Below are 18,757 nucleotides of genomic sequence, written 5' to 3'. Positions count from 1 at the left end.
AGCCCACGCTAACGGCCGCTAATTCCGTGTGGGCGCCGCTCGCTCATCTGCTTACTGCTTGCTCTACGTGACACAACGACAAGGATTGGATTTCATGGATAGAATAAAATCGTGTTCATTTTGGTGCTCTCACATGCTGACAGACACAGCATGCAGATAAAAAAAAAGACTCATTGTTACTGATGTACCCAGTAACAAAGGGCAGCATTGTGGAGGAGAGGGAGGCCTCATGCAGGTACTCCCTATGTCGGTCTCAGGAAACCACACACGAGCTGAGAGATATATACATCAGAGACACGGAGCATTTCTCCCACCGACAAGCCATTAAGAATTGCCCCTGCGAAACGGGGGTTGACGAAATTCATCCATACAACTTTCAACAAACATGATGTGACATACATCATAGAAGGGCAAAGAGGGATAAGAAGATATGATAAAAGCAGGTTGAAAAGAATGGAAGCGAAAAAGAGTAGACTAGAAGCGAAGCCATATTTTTTTCAAGCCAGGTTTCAAGCCTTTCATCTCGTCAGGTAGAAGATGATGCCCGCGGCGCCCAAAAGCAACTCTGGCGAGGTGTTTCGAAACGTCGCTCCGCCGGTTTGCATTTGCGCTGCCATGGCGCTTTTCCCAGACGTGGTGTTCTTGGTGGGAGTGGTTTCGTTTAGTGAAATGGTTTCGCCGTTGTTGCCTTCTGGGATCTCATCGTCCTTCTCATCATGGGTGGCAGTTTCGAAATCCTCCGACTTTGGGTCATGCGCAGCGGCAGTTGGACGGGGCCCCTTTGACGGGGGAATCACCGCAGGAGACGTCTCCAGTGTCAAATGGCCCGAATAGTTCACTTGTCCGGGCTGATTGATTTGCAGCGCATAATCAGTTCCACCAGGAAGACTGTCATCGGGAGTAAAGGTAAACGTTCCTCCCGTGGCCTCGGTCGTCAAGACTTGCACGTCGCCTAGGTCGGTGGCTGATCCTTTCCGAAGAGTGATGGTGGCGGGCTATACAAAAATATGTCAATTGGACCCTTGAAGATACCAAGCTGGGTGCGAAAAACGCGACACGTACGGTTTCAATATCACCGGTCCAAGTTACCGTGGCGGGCTCGCCAGCACGAAGGGTGGTTGGCCATTTGGTGAATGCCAGTGGCAATGCAGCAAAACTGACTTGGGCCAGGCAGAGGCAAACGGCGAAGAAGGACTCGTACAGACGCATCCTGAAAGTTACTGGGACCTTAAGAGATGTTAGTGGGATGAAACCACTTCAAACGATATAGGCGATCGATAGTAAGGTGAAATGCCAGAAGACTTTGGTGTACAAGACTCTTTCAACCGAATCAACCTGAACAATGCATATCCATCTGCCAATTCGCCTATGCAATGGCTAGCACCTTCCCAGCGGAAACAGATACAGAGCAGACAAGTACGACCATCTACTGTCGGTTTGATAGGAGGCAGGAACTGGGGAGTCAACACGGCGGAAGCGATACCAACTTACCTACCTGGACAAACTTCTGCAATTCAGACTCCGAGATCAGATCGTTGGCAGCGTCGATATCGCGTGCTGCTCGTCGGTGTCAGTTGAGGATGGATGAGATGACAGCGCAGGAAAGTCCTGGAGAGATTCCTGGGGTTTTATTATTTTGTCTTAACAAGCATGCATAAACTTCGACCCCCAATGGTTTGTTTTGTTTTTTGGAGCCATGCGAGGCCAGGAAACATACCCGGCCAGCCGGGCACATTCCTAATAGGTAGTCACAACATTTGTCTTGGTGTGGATGGCAGTATGATTTACCCTGGGAATGCACCCGGGCCTCCAGCAAAATGCAAAACAACAGTTGGCAAAACATAGTTATCCCAGATTCTATCTTCTACTCTACATATCAGTTTGTGTCAGGTTGAGTTGTAGGATCGGGGAAAACTCAACTGACTAGTCATTCTACTCAATAAGGTTCATGGACAATTACCTACTGAAGTTACGGTGAAGCATGACACGACTATCACCAATATGTGGCGACGTTTCGAATCAAATATCTTATTGCAAAAGTTGCCTGATACAATTCGAGGCAAGAAATCAGCAATGGCCGTTGTTTAGAATTCCCGCCATTGCCTGGAATGCAGAGCTGGTCGGCTGCATACTGCGCTGAGACACTGGTGCTTTGACCATTACTACATACCTTCTACTTCCCCAGGTATGAAGGGGTTGCGGTCTCGATTTTCAAAGACTTTACTCTTTAGTTTGATTTCTCCTTTCGGTAGCTTGGCGCATGATGAAGTTGTTGATTTGCAAGGGGCAGCGGCAGTTTAGAGGTCATCACAGGTCTGCGACGAGATCGACGCAGCACAAGCCCTTCATAGAACACATTTAGATGCCTCAAATTATATGAACAAATTCTCAGGAGTATTTAATAGCTGTTATAGGCCGTCTTGTTCGCCGTCCATCTCGGATTTTATGATGTTATACGAAGGATGGCCGGTCAGTCATTTCGTAGACTGGTACATACCTATACCGCGAATGAGAACAGCAATTTACAATATCTACGCAAATTCCTGTTACGAGAGTCTTCTAAAGTATCTCCAAGAATTCAGTTCGTGCTACAATCAAGGAATCGTGATAGTCGATTTCTTCAAGTGTTCAGTAGGTATTGTTCAGATGTCGCTTCCTCCAGACATATACGACGTCCTCCTTCCCTCTATTTGCATATCCTGCGTATTTTCTACTGCTTCACTGCCTAGCAATGGTAAATCTCTACGGCGTACGAAACCATGCTTCCATCGGAGTCTAGAATGTTTCCTTTGGTAATGTTTCCAATTGCGCTCATTGCACTTTTTCCCCCTAGGTATGTGGGTAACGGAATGGCCTCTTGGCTCTCATTCCACTGATAAAAACAGGCTTTCCTCTTGCAAGCGTATGCTCTCCACTTAGCAGAAATTTCTGGGGCAGCTTTGCTTATTTCTCGACTTGTCTGCTTCACTTCCTCTTGTGTGTTGATTGTTCAAGCATGCACTCCTTCTTAATCTTAAAAGCGGTCGGTGGTGGGACTGTAAATGGAAATGCCATGGGGTTACAATGCGATTTTTGCGGCTAGGCATGCGCCATTTGGTAGGTAGGTTTTGGAAAAGACAAAGCAATGATATAGACACCCTATTTACCTTGATGTGCGTTGTTCTATTGCTCTTGCATGTAGTTACTTGTAAATGACATAGCTAGTCTGACAAATACATGAAAGAGGAAAAAAAGGTCTAGCAGTATGGAGTGCCCTAATGAATGGCTTACTGATCCAATTTTCTTTGGCTGTTCTCTACCTAAATTTGTCGAAATAGTTAATCTTCGATCACACGTGTGAAGCTATCCAAGCTCAAAGTCTAACATGCATGGCTATTGTCACCCTAGACTTATCATTGGAACGACCGAAGCCAGCGAGAACATTGTAGCTATACTCAGAATGGATCTCCAAGTTTCTAAAAATAACGAAACCCGGAAGAGAAAGGAAAGCAACCGTAACACTCCAGCCCTACCTCTGGTTACCGAAAGCGGAAATGAGACAAGTTTCATTTTTTACAACCGTGCAAGGCAAACTACTTCTGCACCGAACCGAATAAGAGTAGACCTATAACAAGCTTGAAGCCCCCGTTACATCTGCCCCAGCTGTGGAGTTACACTCGCCTTTCTCTCTCCGTCAATCGACCGGTTCTAGTTTCGGTCCTGCGTTCCTTCCGTTGCTGGTTTCCTGCGATGCCGTTGTTCCATCTGAGAGGGAATCGAGGCGATGGACTTGCGCGAGAACATATCACCAATCCGTCAATCAGCATTCACCCGTCCATTGATTTAGTGGTCTACGCTTTATCGGCCTCTGTGTCCATATATCATTACCCATGACTTACTTCATTCGAGTCACTCGTTAATTCTCATTTCCTTCTTTCTCTCGTATAACGTCCCGTTTGCTATCTGAACGCGGCCAATTTTGTCACTCGTTTCGAATCTCTCCCCATCTATCTGCTTTAACATCTCAACTTACCTCCTTTTACATCGTTGGGATCGATATGCTGCAAGCCAACCATCCAAGGGGCCCCGGGCTCTCCTGCATCTTCGAGCCTGCGGTGGCACCATTTCCACCTCCTGAACAATCGGACACCGACCTCTCCCAGCGCTTCTATCGAACAGTCGACGGCGTGGAGGAGCCTCACTCGCCCATCCCAGACTCGCCTGTGCCCAGAGAAACGCCCGGATGCACCGCCAAAAGAACCGAACAGCAGCAGCAGGCGCTCCAAGAGACACGACTCGGCGCCCTCGACACCCTCCACCTCTGCCGCAACGTCATAACGACCCTCGAGCTCACCCGGCTGCGCAAGTCCCGCGTCGGCCTCTACAACTGGCTCGGGTTCTGGGACCGGCTGTACGAGCGACCCTTCGCACACAGCCTAGCGTCCTGTGTCAGCACGGCGCTCTCCAAAATCGACTTGCTGTTTCGAGTCGTCTCTGACGACCTACACCAACTAACGCAACGCACCGAACACGCCGTGGTGTCCGCGACCTCCGAGCGCGAGATCTTCTACCTGCTTGAGCGCATGGAAGACGACGTGGAGGTGCGGCGTCTTCGCCGCCGGCGTAAGGCGCAGGTCATTCTGAGCAAGATGCGTGCCGAGCTAGAGATGATTCCCATGAAGGTGGGCGACGATCTGTTCGACGACATGAAGCGCGGCGTGTTTGCCCTGGACGTCGTCTGCGACTATCACCCTGGAGACACGGTCGCCGAGGCCCACGAAACTACCTGGCCTGATCATTTCACCGGTCAGCCCGTTGATCACGTTGAGCTCTCACCTTACCTGTATCAGCAGTCTCAACAGTCTCAAGCGTCGGCGGCTTCGGGGGCGTTTATGCCCTTGGGGTCGTATACAGCGAATAATACCTCTTTGGGATCTTTGGATATCGATGTTGATGGTAGTGCTGCTGTTGGGTGGACTGGTCGTCCCTCTCGGAGGTATGATCCATGGTGATTATTGGGTGAACTTGTTGATTTTCTTATCTTTGTATTTGGTTTGCGGGTTGGAAAAGCAGAAGGCACTTTTATTTGCCGGCGATACATTACTTCGTGTTACCCTTTTTAATTAGATAGACCTTTTAATTCCTGACTTTTCAGGTTAGCATAGGAAAGAATACTAGTCACCTACTATGGGAATAATTAATAATGGTTCACTGCTTGACTGTGTTTTGTTCCGGGCCTGGTGCAGGTATATAACATCAAAGGATAAAAATTGCTTTTATTTGTCTGAGAGAGAGAAAACAAATCTAGGTAATTATGTACGCTAAAAAAAGAAGGCACAAACGTATCTTTTAACCGTCTAAGAAAAATCCCACAAACCTCTGAGCAGATGCCCAGGAGCCGTATCCTGTCCACCATCTTCTTCCAGCAACCGATCGGTGAATATCCGCTTCGGTATTTGGTATTCCACCACCGGGACTCTCTTCAACGGCTTATCGCCCGATCCCAGCTCCGCCTGTAACATGCCCTGGTAGGTATAATCGAGGAAGTCCTCCAGGTTGTACATCTGCTTCGTGAACTGCTCGGCGAGGATGCGTGCGATGGCCGCCACGTTGGGGTGGTAGTGGGACTGGAGGCTTTCGATCTCCCAGAGACTGCTCTCGAGGGCGTTGGTGCGGGTTGGGTCGGGTTCCTGCGCGTCGAAGGGGTCGTCCATGCCCTCGGCCTCGAGCTCGGCCTTGGTGGTCTCGTCGCGCACCGGGCGATGCAGCATGAGTGTGCAGGTGGGGTGGCTCTTCAGGAGGTTGTACATGAAGGGGACCATGGCGACGATGGCGGTGGGAGGGGCGTTGAGGGCGAGGCGCGCGAGGCGTTTGATGAAGCTGGCGATGAGGGTGGCAGGAAGATGGGTGGAGGCGAGGAAGGTGTTCATGAGACGGAAGAAGCGGGAGCGGTGTTTGGAGTGGAGGAGGTTGGCGTCGAGGAGGGAGTATAGCTTCTGGTAGAACTGGGGATAGTCGAGGTTCTTCTCCTGGATGAGGTAGAAGAGACCAGAGAGGGCGAGCAGCGACGTGGCGCCGCCGACGTTGTAGGAATCCGTCAGGAAGTCCATGAGCAGTTCCGGGCGATTGAACCAGGGCTCGATGGAGTGGACCATGGTGCGCAGAAGGGTTTTTCGTTGCGAAGGGGAGATGTCGCCGTGGAGAACTGCCATCCAGGCGTCCTGGGCGCGTTTCTTGTGTGCGTTGACCGAGACGAGTTTCTTGTTCTTCTTGCTGGTCTTGGTGTAGAAGTTTTCGAACTTGTGCTCAGCGGACGGCACGTTGTCGCAGGCCGAGAGGAGGGAGATCAGGATTTCAATTGTGTCCGAGTGTCTTCTTGTTGCCGCATATTCCCTGAAGCATTGGTTAGCATCACAGAGAAGATTTCCAGCTGGAGAGTGTAGGTGCAACATACGCAATTTGCGCAAACATATGGTATCTCACGTCTTCGTATTCTTTCGCAAATTTCTCGAGGAACTCAGACCGCAGCGTCTCTCCATTTCTGGCTTCGATGACAGACTCGACGATGTTTTTGAACAGACCGGATGTCCACAGTTGCAAATCATCCTCAGCAAGGTGTGCTGCACGTTCGTGAAGGAGACGCATACTCAAAGTCAAGGCCGTGATCTATATGAGATTCAGTTAGCAGAGACCCAACTACCCAACTATGCATAAACCAACCTGAGAGGAAGGATCGCTGTCACGAATGATTGTTGCCAGAGCCTTCTGATACTCTCGAAGACGCTCCTTCAACCAAGCCGCAATGATCTTCTCGTTTTCCGCGGCTCGATTTGTCTCTCCAAGATCCCCAGTAGCAATCAATCTGCTAAAGACCCGACACAGGGCCACTGCCACCGCCAAATTTGGTTTCCGGCCATTTCCCTCGACGTTGAGCATCCCAATCAGCTTGGCGATGTTGTTGTAGTGCTTCCGCGACTCCGAAATTTGATCTTCCAGCTGCTGGATTTCGGCCATCGCATCTGCGCTCTCATTTTCTGCGACTGCCCGGCGTTTGGAAGAGTGGGCAGTTGTTTCTTTGGCGCTCTTTCGCTTCTTGGAGCTGACGGCTCCGGTCGTAGGGGCGGGCATTGTGCTCGAGAGAAATATAGGGCCAAATTGAAAGAACCTTTTCGCACCGACGTGAGGGCTTTCCTGCTAAAGAGAGCATGAATCCATGAATTTTTGGAGATCCCTCGGCTAACGGTTTTTCCGAGTCGGTTGCGCTAGACCGCAAGGGGCTAGTGTCTTCCCGCACCGCCCAAACCGCCATCCCGACCTCAGAGTCTCCTCAGTTCCGTTCACCCATCCCATCTTGTCAAGGTCTTCCCCATCGCTACAATGGCTTCTCGTGTGGCTAAGAGCGCCATTGGTATGCCGCAACCACCACTTTCCGGTCCGCTCGAAAACCTCTTTATAATCGCTAACCCCCCAAATAGGTGCTGCCCGGCTCCGGCCGACCCTTCCCGCGCGCAACGTCGCTCCCATCACTGCCAGCTTGACCGCGTCTCGTTCGGCCTCCAACGTCCCTGCCGAGGACCCCAGCAAGAAGGCTCAGTCTATCCTCGACTCTCTTCCCGGCAACACCCTGGTCTCCAAGACCGCCATCCTCTCCGCCGCCGCCGGTCTCTCCGTTGCCGCCATCAGCAATGAGCTCTACGTTATGAACGAGGAGACCGTCGCTGCTTTCTGTCTTCTCAGCGTCTTCACTGCCGCTGGCAAGTACGGAGGTCCCGCCTACCGTGAGTGGGCTGAGGGTCAGGTCCAGAAGCACAAGGACATCCTGAACGCTGCCCGTGCCGACCACACCAGCGCTGTCCGGCAGCGCATGGACAACGTCAAGGAGCTCTCCGGTGTTGTTGACATCACCAAGCAGCTCTTTGCTGTTTCCAAGGTACATTATCACCTTAATAATGCTTGACGGGAACTATTGTTCTCCTAGGCTCGTGCACAAGGATCGTTTGTTGACAAATCTTGAAAGGAAACCGCCCAGCTTGAGTCTCAGGCCTACGAGCTCGAGCAGCGTACCGCTCTGGCCGCCGAAGCCAAGCAGGTTCTTGACTCCTGGGTCCGCTACGAGGGCCAGGTTAAGCAGCGCCAGCAGCGTGAGCTTGCCGACACCATCATCGGCAAGATCCAGAAGGAGCTCGAGAGCCCCAAGGTTCTCCAGCAGATCCTCCAGCAGAGCGTCGCCGACGTTGAGCGTAAGTTCTTGATCGATTTTCTATTTCTCAGTGCGGTATCTTACATTATTTCTCTTATCCAGGGATCATGTCTTCTAAGGCCCAGTAAATGGACTTGCATGAATGGCTTCCTAGCTATTGATATCATGTACAAATTAAGGATCTGTTTCTGTGCTCCGTTAGACATACCAATACCATTCTGATCAAAATCAGGAGTATTGTAGATGATTGTACTATGTATTTTTCTATTTCAATAAAGTGATCTATTTCCAAAGAATCCCTGCTGGTGCCGCCTGCATTGGCAAAACTCATGCCGTCCCCGCCTTTTTCCGAGTTGCGTAGCCGAAATGTTCTGCACCCACGTCTAAGTGAACAAAGATCTATCTTTACTCTGGATTGTGTCGAGTTTGTGGTTTTTCATCACCAGACCGTTCAATTCCCACTCAAGAGTAGCCCACAGACTAAGACACTGGCGTAAAAATTCAACTCGACGTCAAGAACTCCTTGTGTGCATAAAAGGCCCTTGCATGCATGCTGACAAACCGAGCCAGATGGATACACATTCATAAGTTGCATTCGCATTCTCCATTGCAATCGATAACCAGTCTAGTCTACTCTTGCTTTCATATGACGCTGCTGATAAGATGAAAGATCTTCCTTTCAATGCACTCTCATCTGATGTCATCCTGAAACTCGGCGCCTACCAGTGCGTCACATCCACGCCTCTACCATGACAAAAAACATTTGATTCGATTGATTCCAAAACATGATTCCCTCTCATCATTCATTCTTCAAAACAAAGGAAAGGGCAAAAGCCCACTCGGACGAATGACAAGGTCAAAGGAATTTCCGGAATTCCCAGAGCGACAGGCACAACCAGAAAGGAAAAAAAGGGACGGAAATATTAGGGGGGCCAAGACGCCGTTCAACCATGGATGTCAAATGGCGACGGGCAAATCAATCATCAGACAATGACCCTTCGGCACAGCCACGGCTCAGCGCTTGTGCCTTGCTACTATTTAGTCCGCAGGGCTGAGATGTTCGTGTTCTGGCATCTATTTCAAGTTGACCCCTTTATCTTCATTGCCTTGAAAGCCGATTTATCTTTGCATTTCCATCTCGATTCCTCGCATTCTGTGGGAAGTCCAACCCAATCAGCGCAATTCCAGCACCTGCCGAGTATCCACTCCCGCTGAATCCCCGCAACAAACAGCAGTCACCATAATGCCGTTGCGAGAAATCCTCCAGAAGAAAGACAAGATTAGCGATAACAGCGCGCAGTATGCGGCCGGCATTCCTTCGACGACTGTAGGCCCGGTGCCTGAAATTACCTTCGTTCGGACCGATACCACCACACATGAAGTCATCCGGCCACCCGTCTACGACGGAGACCACGATGTTTATCAACACCATGCCCCATACCTTGAACCCTCCCGACCGAACTCCTCATCGCATCGTCGCTCATTGAATCCCTTCCACCGTTCGCGATCTCCGTCCGAATCGCAAGGATCCTCGTCCCCGTCGCGTGCGCGCGGAGAACGCCGCTTGTCGCATTTGCTGCATCGGGACCGGCGCAACTCGAGCGCGAACTCGACCAACGTCCCTGCGGACCTTCCTCAGATCACGGGCGACAGGGGCAATGAGCAGGAGATGGAGGCACAATGGGAGAAAAGGGCTACGATGCTGGTTCAGCGGAACCCGCAGTTCGCGGGGCCCTTGTCGCCGACCTCGTCGGGCTTTGGACCGAGTAGCATCGGATCAAGGTCGAGGAGTTCTAGCCATAGTGGGGTCATGGATCGGGAAGGGGATGTAAGTCTCATCTGGGAATCAGTCTGGGGTAATGAGGGCAAGGTCTGACAGTGTTCAGGTTGACGTGCAAGAGGCGATCCGACTTCACGAGATTGGCGGTAAGAGAAATTGGTCCAAAACCAGCTACTGGACCACGCTAATAAAGGTCAATTATAGAATTGGAAAAGTCAACGGAAATGTTCCGCCGATTGGCAGAGCCTACGGGTGCGAATAATGCACTCAGCCAAGTGCTCTACGGCCTAGCCCTAAGGTAAGGCTACCTGGCTCTCTTAGCTCGACAACTGCTTTGACGGCATGTTGAGAAATGTGAAGCACGCTTCTAATAGTCTATTCGCAGACACGGCTGGGGCTGCCCTCAAGATCCCGACAAAGCGGTGACATATCTCTCAGCGGCGGCGTCCAACTCCGCCTCGATCGAGTCCCAAGCCCTGCAGGCGGGTATCAAAAAAGGCGGTGCAGCTAAGGGAGAGCTCGTCCTCGCAATTTTCGAGCTGGGAAACTGTTTCCGTAACGGTTGGGGCGTCCAGAAAGACCCTGCGGCCGCACGACAGTACTTTGAGACGGCCGCCAATCTAGGCGACACAGATGCCATGAATGAAACGGCATGGTGCTACCTTGAGGGATTTGGGGGGAAGAAGGACAAGGTAAGAAATTTGCTTGCGTCATGCTTCTATTTCGAGTCCAAAGGGCGATATTGAGGAGAAATGCCTCGTGTCGCCGCGAGTCTTGGGCATCAATACTTTTCCCTTTCACAAGACTTGCATCACCTGTGCGCTTTGTCCTTCACCTCCCACACGACCTTTATTAATAAACTAACTTGGGATCGCTTCGACTTAGTATACGGCCGCCAAATACTACCGATTGGCCGAAGAAAAAGGCAACAAATTAGTTGGGAATTCTTGGTAAGTGCCAACAAACCAGCCGATCCTTTATTGTCGTCCCCTTTTACCTTTGGTCCTGCATATCCCTCAAGCGTGATGAGCTCAGCGCCCCATTTGGAAAAACCCATGATCTGCACCTCTCCTCTCCATCACCTGCAGATATCATGTTTGGGAAGCAGCGCCGGCGGTTGAATCGATAGGCGGAGAGGCGATGTCTGCGAACTGCGCCATGCACTACGCCATCACGCTCTCCGCCAACCACATCCCGTCATTCTTCTCCCTCTCCACTTCCCTCCTCAATGCACATTATCGCAAGTACGATCATCTTAGGCTGACATGACGTTCGGCTACTCCATTACAGGATCTGGAAGGACAAATACAATCCCAAGTGAAACCTTTTGTTTGCGTCTTGGAGTTTAGCATAGCGATCGCTTAGCGACCCTGGTGGATTCGCAGCCTTGTCGGCTCGTGTCATCACATCTCAGGCCCCAACCCATTCAACGTTATCATTTGACGCGACCATGCGGGAAGACAGCATCATTGGATATTACACGACTTATTTTCTATTTCTTTTTTCATTTTGGTTACATGAAGGAGTTCTCGGACCCGGACCGTCTTTTCCTTTCTGGCTTCTCATGCGGACCTCATGCGGACCCATCGCCAGACTTGGGTCACTATGACTATCACCGTGTTACCATCTTCCTACCATCTCACGCCCATCTTACTAGCTACTACCATCCTAGGTATCGACCATACTGATGAATAATTGAATTATGACCCAATCTGACCCAGGCAGCCTCGTTTTGGACTGCAGCCTACATCTACGTGGTAAAATAACCCAACTTTAAAATTTATTTGTTTTGTTTACCTATTTCTCTCCGTCATCGCGTGCTTGTCTATGTCCCCTTCCTGCGCTTTTCTTTCTTTCCTTGTGAGACCTGAAAGAGGCTGGCTATTATTATCAGCCTGTCATGCACAGTCTGCTTAGTAGGCTCTGTGGACCTACAGTTAGACGAAATTTTCCACGTAGGAAGAATACACGCACAATTGATTAAATAAGTAAATAAACAAAAGTACGTAAACTAAACCAGCCTCTAACGCGACATTAGAAAAAGTTGAAAAAATCGAAGAAAAGAGCAATGAAGCTAATATTGCTTCAAAAGCATACTGCATACGTACCGTTCTCATGCGTGCTCTACTCTGTCCTTCCTACCGAATTCTCCATAACCCGTTCTTCTAGATAGGGAATGGACTGTCGTCCCCTTACCCAACTCCAATCACTTTACTTTCTTGTTGTATGTAATTGACGAACGTAAACAGTGGAATGTAATAACTGGCTGTTCTCACAATATCTTCTTTTATATAATCAACTACACTATCTTTCTAAGTATGTATGGTTCTTTGAGGATTCTGGTTATTTAAATATTATTAGGAATTTTGTGTTTTCGATTGAGTCGATCTAATTCTCTTTTGCGCTTTCTTTTAGGGTGATTAAAGTATAGAAAGAAAGAATAGTTAGTAGTCTGTCCCCTTGGTATACTTCGCAACTGTGAAGATCATTATGACCAAGCAGTCACACCGCCCGAGGTCTGCTTCCATCTTCATATCACCCTGCAACATGCAACACCCTTAACTCGACAGAAAAAAAAAAAAAAAAAAAAAAAAAAACAATCTAAGCATTCTTTTTAGCAATGTTTGCACGGAAGCTTCACCCCCATCTTAGATTTCGGCTAGTTACGCTACAAACTACTTATCTACTCCTTTCCGCTCTAGTCCAAGGAAACTCACGTATTCATGCCGACAGTCCCAGGGTTAGTTAGAAGCACCCCTTACTTGATCCACAGCTCATTTGCAACTAAGGTCCGGTACCCGACGATGACCTTTTCACGTACACGTCTGGCCGGTTTCTCTACAATGAGAGCGCGCGACTTGGTGAACGACATGTCAGTTTTGATGTTGCCGCACTTGAAACCGCCGTCGAGAAGCATGTCGGCCACGGAAACGTCAAATCTCTCACCAAATTGAGCGAAGGTGGTTTCAATCGCGTGCTTCTGGCTACTATGGAAGACGGTTTCAGGGCAGTCGTCAAAATTTCATACAAGATATCCGTTCCGAAGACGTACGCAACCGCCAGTGAAGTCGCAACCCTTACGTTCCTTCGCTCAAAGGATATCCCGGTGCCAGTAGTCTATGGGTGGTCTTCCACGAACGAGAATAGTGTTGGTGTTGAATATATCATTATGGAGCATGCTCTAGGAGTTGGTGCGGATACTTGTTGGTTTGATACGACGAAATATCAGAAAAAGGCATTGGTGACCGGGATCGTCGATATTGAGAAGAAACTTTTCGATATCCCCTTTGCTTCTATTGGCAGTCTCTATTTCAAACGGGATCTTCCTCCTCATTTGCAAGGCCAACTATATCAGCCCGGGACGCCCGACGGGGATGAAGATTCCGAGACCTGCATTGGGCCCATCGCCGATTATATGTTTTGGTATGGGCAACGCGCGAACCTTGAGTTGGATAGGGGACCATGTATGCTTCTCGTCGAAGTGGAATTATATACCCGGTTTTGCTGACTACTCTTACAGGGAAAAATCCAAATCAATATCTTCTTGCAATTGCCAACAAAGAAATCCAATGGACGGAACAGTTTGGGAAGCCAATTGAGTGCGACTTTCCACACAACACCGTTTTTCCTGGCGTCAATTCCCACCAGGATTATTTGATACTCCTTAAGAAGTATCTGGCAATAGCTCCATATCTCCTCCCAAAAGACCCGAGAAATCCGTTGAATCGACCTACTCTACGTCATCCTGGTGTGTTCATTATGCTCCTTCTAATCGTGGTCTGATGGATTCTAACTGCAATAGATCTTTACCCCAGCAATGTCTTTGTTTGCCCAAACACGTTCAACCCCACATGTATCATTGACTGGCAACACACAGTGGTCACCCCATTATTTCTTGCCGCTGGCTATCCGAGGCTATTCGAAAACCCAGACCCCGAGCCTCCAACAGGACTCGTTGCGCCCAAATACCTAGATAATTACAACACACTGAGTCCCGAAGAAAAGGCTCAAGTTGATGAGCTTATCCGTCGACAAAGTCTGTTCTACCTATACCGTGTCTTTAATGGGGGCCTTAACAAAGTGCATCTCCAAGCTCTACAAGGCCCCTTGGTTCTATCACGTCAGCATCTTGTCGATTTTGCCGGCCGCCAATGGTCTGGCAACCTCATGACATTGCGAGGAGCTTTGATGCGTATGCGTGACATCTGGCTCCATGTTCCGGGAAACGATGGAAGTATGGAATGCCCCATTGCGTTTTCAGGAGAGGAGATGGAAGAGCAAACGAAGAACGAGCCAATGTGGTATAATCTAAACAGACTTGTCAGCCATTGGCGGGATGTATTAGGTGGCGTGTCAGAAGAAGGGTGGGTTCGTACTGAGCAGTATGACTACGCCGTCAAACGAAACGAGGCCCTTCGAGCAGAGTTTTCGGAAGGTGGTAGTGCAGACGAGCTTGAAAAGAACAAGCGGGGATGGCCTTTTCAGGATCATGAGGAGATTTTTTAATAGAAGCTCACACGTGTTCTATCCTGGTCGTGTCTTACTTTCTCCTGGTTTATCTTGTCAATGAATCAAGGCTGGCTCCACGGAAGTATAAATGGCGTGACCTCTGGGACTCAGAACTAAATTGCTACTCCGTTTATCTAAGAGATAGGAAGTTGAGCGGCAAGGATCTGAAGAGTCACCATATATCCGAGAACAGAGACGTTATCCCTAATACGACAGCTTGGGCGCTTAGATTAACCAATTCACTTGATGGCTGCTACTAGTCTTTTCAATGTGTGTCAGTGGCCGCCCTGTTGGCCCGACGTTAACATCTCAATATCCCGTGGGCCAAGTATCACACCAGCACCAGATCCAGCAACACGAACCAAATGTCTTGACGCATTCCCTATGCCCGCACTCTGAATTGGATATCAAACTCCAGATACAGGTCTTCGGCACTTGATAAATCCAAGCCAGGGTTATTCGCTTGATTGATCACGATGTGCCATTTCGTAAATGGTCCGACCATAGCATATTGATCATTATCAGAAACCGTGCCGATAACGCCATCCACCGTTCCCGGCCCAGTATGATCCTTGTCCTCGATCACATAGCGGAAGTTGGTCACGACAGGCTGGTGATCAAAGGTATGTGCCGTGCCTGTCTCATCGATGATGGCCTCCTGACCGGTATGCACTAGGAGGAGGTCAAGAAAGCCAGTGTCAGTCTTTGCGCCATCGATGAAGCAGCGAATATTCGTCAATCGGATATCAACCCTGCCTTCTCCGAAAATGAGCCCGTCGGTTGTCGGATTGATTGTTTTAGGCGTGAGCGCAACTTGAACAGTTGACTTTTTATCTGTGAATGTTTGCATGTCCTGCTTTACATCGGAGACGGGGAACGTGACACCCTTGAGTGTCTGCATGGACTGGCCCCAGGACTCGACCCGTTGGGCATAGTAGTTATTCAGATCGGAGCTGACAGCGTTCAACATGCCATGCGTGAACTGGGAAAACTGGAACCCATCCATTGCATTTCCAATGATGTTGGTTTGGTCCAGGGTAACAAATGCATAAGCCTGCTGCATTTTTCCCAACCAGAGCTGGACACTGGCAAGGGAGTTGGTGTAAAGCGTGCGCATGAACGCGGTCAGTGTTGGGTGTTCTAGCCCAAGGACATTATACTCGTCACGGACTATGTCCTTCTTTTGACTATCCAGGGATTCAGCAGTTCCGAGATAGTTAATGAGCTGCTGTATGCCCGCACTGTAGTCCATGACCGCTGAGTTGCGGGTTTGGGTGGTTTCTGGAATCGATGAAAATTAGCATGACATTGCTTGTAAGAGAGAATGTGATGTGGTAGCAACGGGGTAAAGAAGCTCACCAACATATCGATCAAAGCAGTCCTTGACTTGCTTGAGACGATCATCTCCGAGCGCAGCACTAAATTCCGCCAGTAGCTTGTTGAGCTCTGATTCCAACAAAACCAGTTTTGCACACCCTGGGTCATCGAACTGAGCGTTTCCGTCGGCTAGGATGGTGTACCCTTCGTGCAGGTCCTCAATAGAGCCTTCAATCTGGGTGACAGAGTGCAAAAGGTAACCTTTGTTGATGTTGACCCCAGAGTCTTTCGAGATTTGCGAGAGATGATCGTGGGCCCATTTGGTGCTGTCGTTGATTGTGCCCAGCAGGGATGTGAAATCGTCTTTCATGGAAACAACCTGGGTGATTCCTTTGAGGAGATCCTCGAAACTGAATTTGAAAGCGTTCTTGATCGCATCTTCAACATCAGCGATGCTTGCTATCAAGCGTGCCTCAGCTATCCTCATATCCTCCTGAGCCACTGCAATCTTGGAGTCGATTGTTGTTAGAGCATTTCTCACAGCCATAATCGAATTTTCGATCTGAGATTTGGAGGAGTCACACATGGAGCCCCTCTGCTGAACTGCGTGAGCTTTTTGCTCATTGGTGAGGTCGTCGTTGAGGTACCCCAAGTATGTGTCCTCAATCACCTTCAGGTCATCAAGGAACTTGTCTGCGTACTCTTTGTAAAAGGCGAAAGAGCCGCGAGGAACTTTGAGATTCTGTGTTGCAAACGTGTCCTGGGGAGCAACGAGCATCTTTATGGTTTTGTCAACCTGGTCGTAGATGGATCGGAGCTGTTGTATGGATGCAGGTTCCTCGCCCTCTGGTCCCGAAACCACCGCCAGAGATTCTTCGGCTCTTCGATATGCCTGCCCTAGGTTGGTACCGGACAGATCATTAGGACAGGAGGGGTCTCCCAAGAACCAAAGTCGTTGCTGAAGCTGCTGGAGGTATTGCAAGGCCCTTGCTTTCTGGTCATCAGTGTTTAAGAACAGAAGAGCCTTTGCCTTGTCAAGAAGCATTCGGCATTCTACCGGGTGTAGGTAGCAGACGGTGGACTCCGTGACTGTCGAGGTCGAGTCGATGAAAAAGGAGTGCTGCTCACCACTGGAGCCACTATTGCCGCTGGTCCCTTGGCCCTGGGCACTTGTGCCTCCAACTCCATATGTTCCCCCGTCGACATTGATGCTCTTGGTCACCTGGGAAAGCAACGAATCTTCATTTGCGAGAAGCTTCTGATAAGCCGTGATGACCTCCCGATTGAAATCAGCTTTCAGTCCACTGAGGACCTGACTCGCATCCTGCATGGTGGATGGTAAGACATAAACCTCCTGGACCTCTGCCTCATTCATCGTGCTTATCCAGGAGCGGACTGTGTCCCGGAAGTCGACCGGCCATTCGCTTCCATCGCTATTGAGCGCTGTTAACAACGACTCCGAGATTATTACTGCCTGGCTGAGGATCCGCCCCAAGAGCACAATGACATGGCCACCGTCACCTCCGTCACCTCCATTAGTTGGGGGTTTATCCTCCACAGTTGGGATACCATCCCAACCATGACCACCGGGAACTATATACAGAGACGGGCTCGTCAGTAAGTATCATAGATTGCGGAGAGCGTACTCTACCTTTAATCTGGATCCTTCTTGCGGTGCTCAGTGGAAGGCTCTCCACGTACAGCTCAATGTTTCCACCCGATGCTCCTTTGGGATGTTTCGACGTGCCATTTTTACCAGGAACACCCAGTGAGACATAGTCATCCGATCCTTGAGGAATGTCTATTTGATGAGTGTACAGCCGAAAGGTAGCTGCGGCGGCATCCGTGCTTTCCTTTGCCGCATTCCTCTCGCTTTCCTCATTCTTGCCAAAATCGTTTTCCGCTACAAGATCCTCCGTTAAAGAGAACTTCTCGACATACAGCGAGATGGGGACCTGCAACCCGGTTTTGGGTGCGAACGCATCTTCTGACACCGAAAGGATAATGGACGGGTCTGCAAGCGGATATTCAATGATATCAGGATTCATTGTGGAATGTGAAGAAGAGGAGCGATAAATGCGATGACGTGGTTCAAATGGAAACAGAGCTTCTTGACCGATGGAAAAGAGAATTTTCGATTCTTTCTGTTATCCTGGAGAGGTAGAAATTGCTCGATCTGATGGGTTCTTAAATGTTATTGATATTGTTGCATCAGCCAAGGCGTTGCGGCCTCCGACTTTGTGGTCGCTTGCAATCTAAGAGAAGACACCGTGTAGGGTCCAAACGGAATCGATATCTGGTCAATCTTGATGCGGATGGTGTCTGTGGTGGCAAATTGCCAAATTTGCATGCTTACACAGTTATGTATCGCCTGCATTGCACCCCTGCATCCCCTCGCCCCAGCTGAAAAGAACGCCCGGGACTAACCCAAATGGTAGGATGCCAGACCCTTCAACACCATTTTTTAATATAAAATGCGTGATTTCGGCCCTTCGATCCACTGCTTTGCAATATAACCAGTGTCTAGACCATCTTGAGAGCTGATTAACCCATGTCAAAAGCGGTCCGCGCACACCACCGAGAATCGACTTGCGTCAACTTCAGCTGAGAATGGATTTCTATCGCGAAGGCAAAAAGCGTACCATTCGCAGGATTCATACAAGGTTTGCAGTGGCAAAAGGACAACTCTGCGTTATCACTGCATTATCCCCGCTCGAAATGAATCATGTCCAGGGTATGAAGGTGGGTACTTAATATAACTGACTCGGAGAGCTGAAAGAGCGTGTCTTTAGAGCATCATCGGTGGTGAACTCTCATCGTCATGATGATGGTCTTCTTCACCAAGATCCATTGCCTTCTTGTCTAGACTACAATCGAAGGGGGGGCGGTTGTTCAGCTGCCGAGAATTGACTCTCAACTCCTGCAAAATCTGGCTAGTTGACATGATATCGTCATTCTCTGTACGCCCCTGC

At 49.5% G+C, this 18,757-nt stretch overlaps 8 protein-coding genes across 9 annotated transcripts; 5 read left to right on the top strand and 3 right to left on the bottom strand.

Annotated features, from left to right (window-relative positions):
- Nucleotides 1-518: 518 nt before the first annotated feature.
- Nucleotides 519-1,209, bottom strand: LDX57_007554 (GPI anchored serine-threonine rich family protein; the record flags this gene model as incomplete). The annotated part of the gene is made up of 2 exons (XM_046089270.1): nucleotides 519-995; nucleotides 1,063-1,209. 2 exons carry the CDS (start codon nucleotides 1,207-1,209, stop codon nucleotides 519-521), a joined length of 624 nt encoding a protein of 207 aa, XP_045945240.1.
- A 2,719-nt stretch (nucleotides 1,210-3,928) lies between these two features.
- On the top strand, nucleotides 3,929-5,025 carry LDX57_007553 (uncharacterized protein). Its single transcript, XM_046089269.1, has one exon. The coding sequence runs from the start codon at nucleotides 4,038-4,040 to the stop codon at nucleotides 4,989-4,991; it is 954 nt and encodes a 317-aa protein (XP_045945239.1). The 5' UTR covers nucleotides 3,929-4,037; the 3' UTR covers nucleotides 4,992-5,025.
- Nucleotides 5,026-5,059: 34 nt separating this feature from the next.
- noc4 lies at nucleotides 5,060-7,165 on the bottom strand. 2 transcript variants are annotated; one of them, XM_046089267.1, is made up of 3 exons: nucleotides 6,700-7,165; nucleotides 6,434-6,645; nucleotides 5,060-6,372 (listed from the first exon to the last, which is right to left on the bottom strand). In XM_046089267.1, exons 1-3 carry the CDS (start codon nucleotides 7,105-7,107, stop codon nucleotides 5,337-5,339), a joined length of 1,656 nt encoding a protein of 551 aa, XP_045945237.1. In that variant the 5' UTR covers nucleotides 7,108-7,165; the 3' UTR covers nucleotides 5,060-5,336. The 2 variants fall into 2 exon arrangements, with proteins under 2 accessions (XP_045945237.1, XP_045945238.1); XM_046089268.1 differs by having other exon boundaries at nucleotides 5,060-6,645.
- Nucleotides 7,166-7,318: 153 nt separating this feature from the next.
- Nucleotides 7,319-8,461, top strand: atp4 (F1F0 ATP synthase subunit 4). The gene is made up of 4 exons (XM_046089266.1): nucleotides 7,319-7,387; nucleotides 7,455-7,909; nucleotides 7,997-8,219; nucleotides 8,282-8,461. The coding sequence occupies exons 1-4, from the start codon at nucleotides 7,357-7,359 to the stop codon at nucleotides 8,305-8,307; spliced, it is 735 nt and encodes a 244-aa protein (XP_045945236.1). The 5' UTR covers nucleotides 7,319-7,356; the 3' UTR covers nucleotides 8,308-8,461.
- A 961-nt stretch (nucleotides 8,462-9,422) lies between these two features.
- Nucleotides 9,423-10,055, top strand: LDX57_007550 (uncharacterized protein; the record flags this gene model as incomplete). The annotated part of the gene is made up of 1 exon (XM_046089265.1): nucleotides 9,423-10,055. One exon carries the CDS (start codon nucleotides 9,423-9,425, stop codon nucleotides 10,053-10,055), a length of 633 nt encoding a protein of 210 aa, XP_045945235.1.
- A 128-nt stretch (nucleotides 10,056-10,183) lies between these two features.
- LDX57_007549 (tetratricopeptide repeat protein) lies at nucleotides 10,184-11,280 on the top strand (the record flags this gene model as incomplete). Its single annotated transcript, XM_046089264.1, has 4 exons — nucleotides 10,184-10,257; nucleotides 10,345-10,651; nucleotides 10,845-10,909; nucleotides 11,250-11,280. 4 exons carry the CDS (start codon nucleotides 10,184-10,186, stop codon nucleotides 11,278-11,280), a joined length of 477 nt encoding a protein of 158 aa, XP_045945234.1.
- A 1,402-nt stretch (nucleotides 11,281-12,682) lies between these two features.
- LDX57_007548 (phosphotransferase family protein) lies at nucleotides 12,683-14,465 on the top strand (the record flags this gene model as incomplete). Its single annotated transcript, XM_046089263.1, has 3 exons — nucleotides 12,683-12,699; nucleotides 12,837-13,423; nucleotides 13,762-14,465. 3 exons carry the CDS (start codon nucleotides 12,683-12,685, stop codon nucleotides 14,463-14,465), a joined length of 1,308 nt encoding a protein of 435 aa, XP_045945233.1.
- A 385-nt stretch (nucleotides 14,466-14,850) lies between these two features.
- On the bottom strand, nucleotides 14,851-17,833 carry LDX57_007547 (uncharacterized protein; the record flags this gene model as incomplete). Its single annotated transcript, XM_046089262.1, has 3 exons — nucleotides 14,851-15,749; nucleotides 15,828-17,378; nucleotides 17,437-17,833. The coding sequence occupies 3 exons, from the start codon at nucleotides 17,831-17,833 to the stop codon at nucleotides 14,851-14,853; spliced, it is 2,847 nt and encodes a 948-aa protein (XP_045945232.1).
- Nucleotides 17,834-18,757: the final 924 nt, after the last annotated feature.

This window comes from Aspergillus melleus (assembly GCF_016097325.1).
Source record: "Aspergillus melleus strain CBS 546.65 chromosome Unknown contig4, whole genome shotgun sequence".
Classification (NCBI taxonomy): domain Eukaryota; kingdom Fungi; phylum Ascomycota; class Eurotiomycetes; order Eurotiales; family Aspergillaceae; genus Aspergillus; species Aspergillus melleus.
Note: the sequence above shows the minus strand (reverse complement) of the source record. Positions and strands in the feature narration are given on the sequence as shown.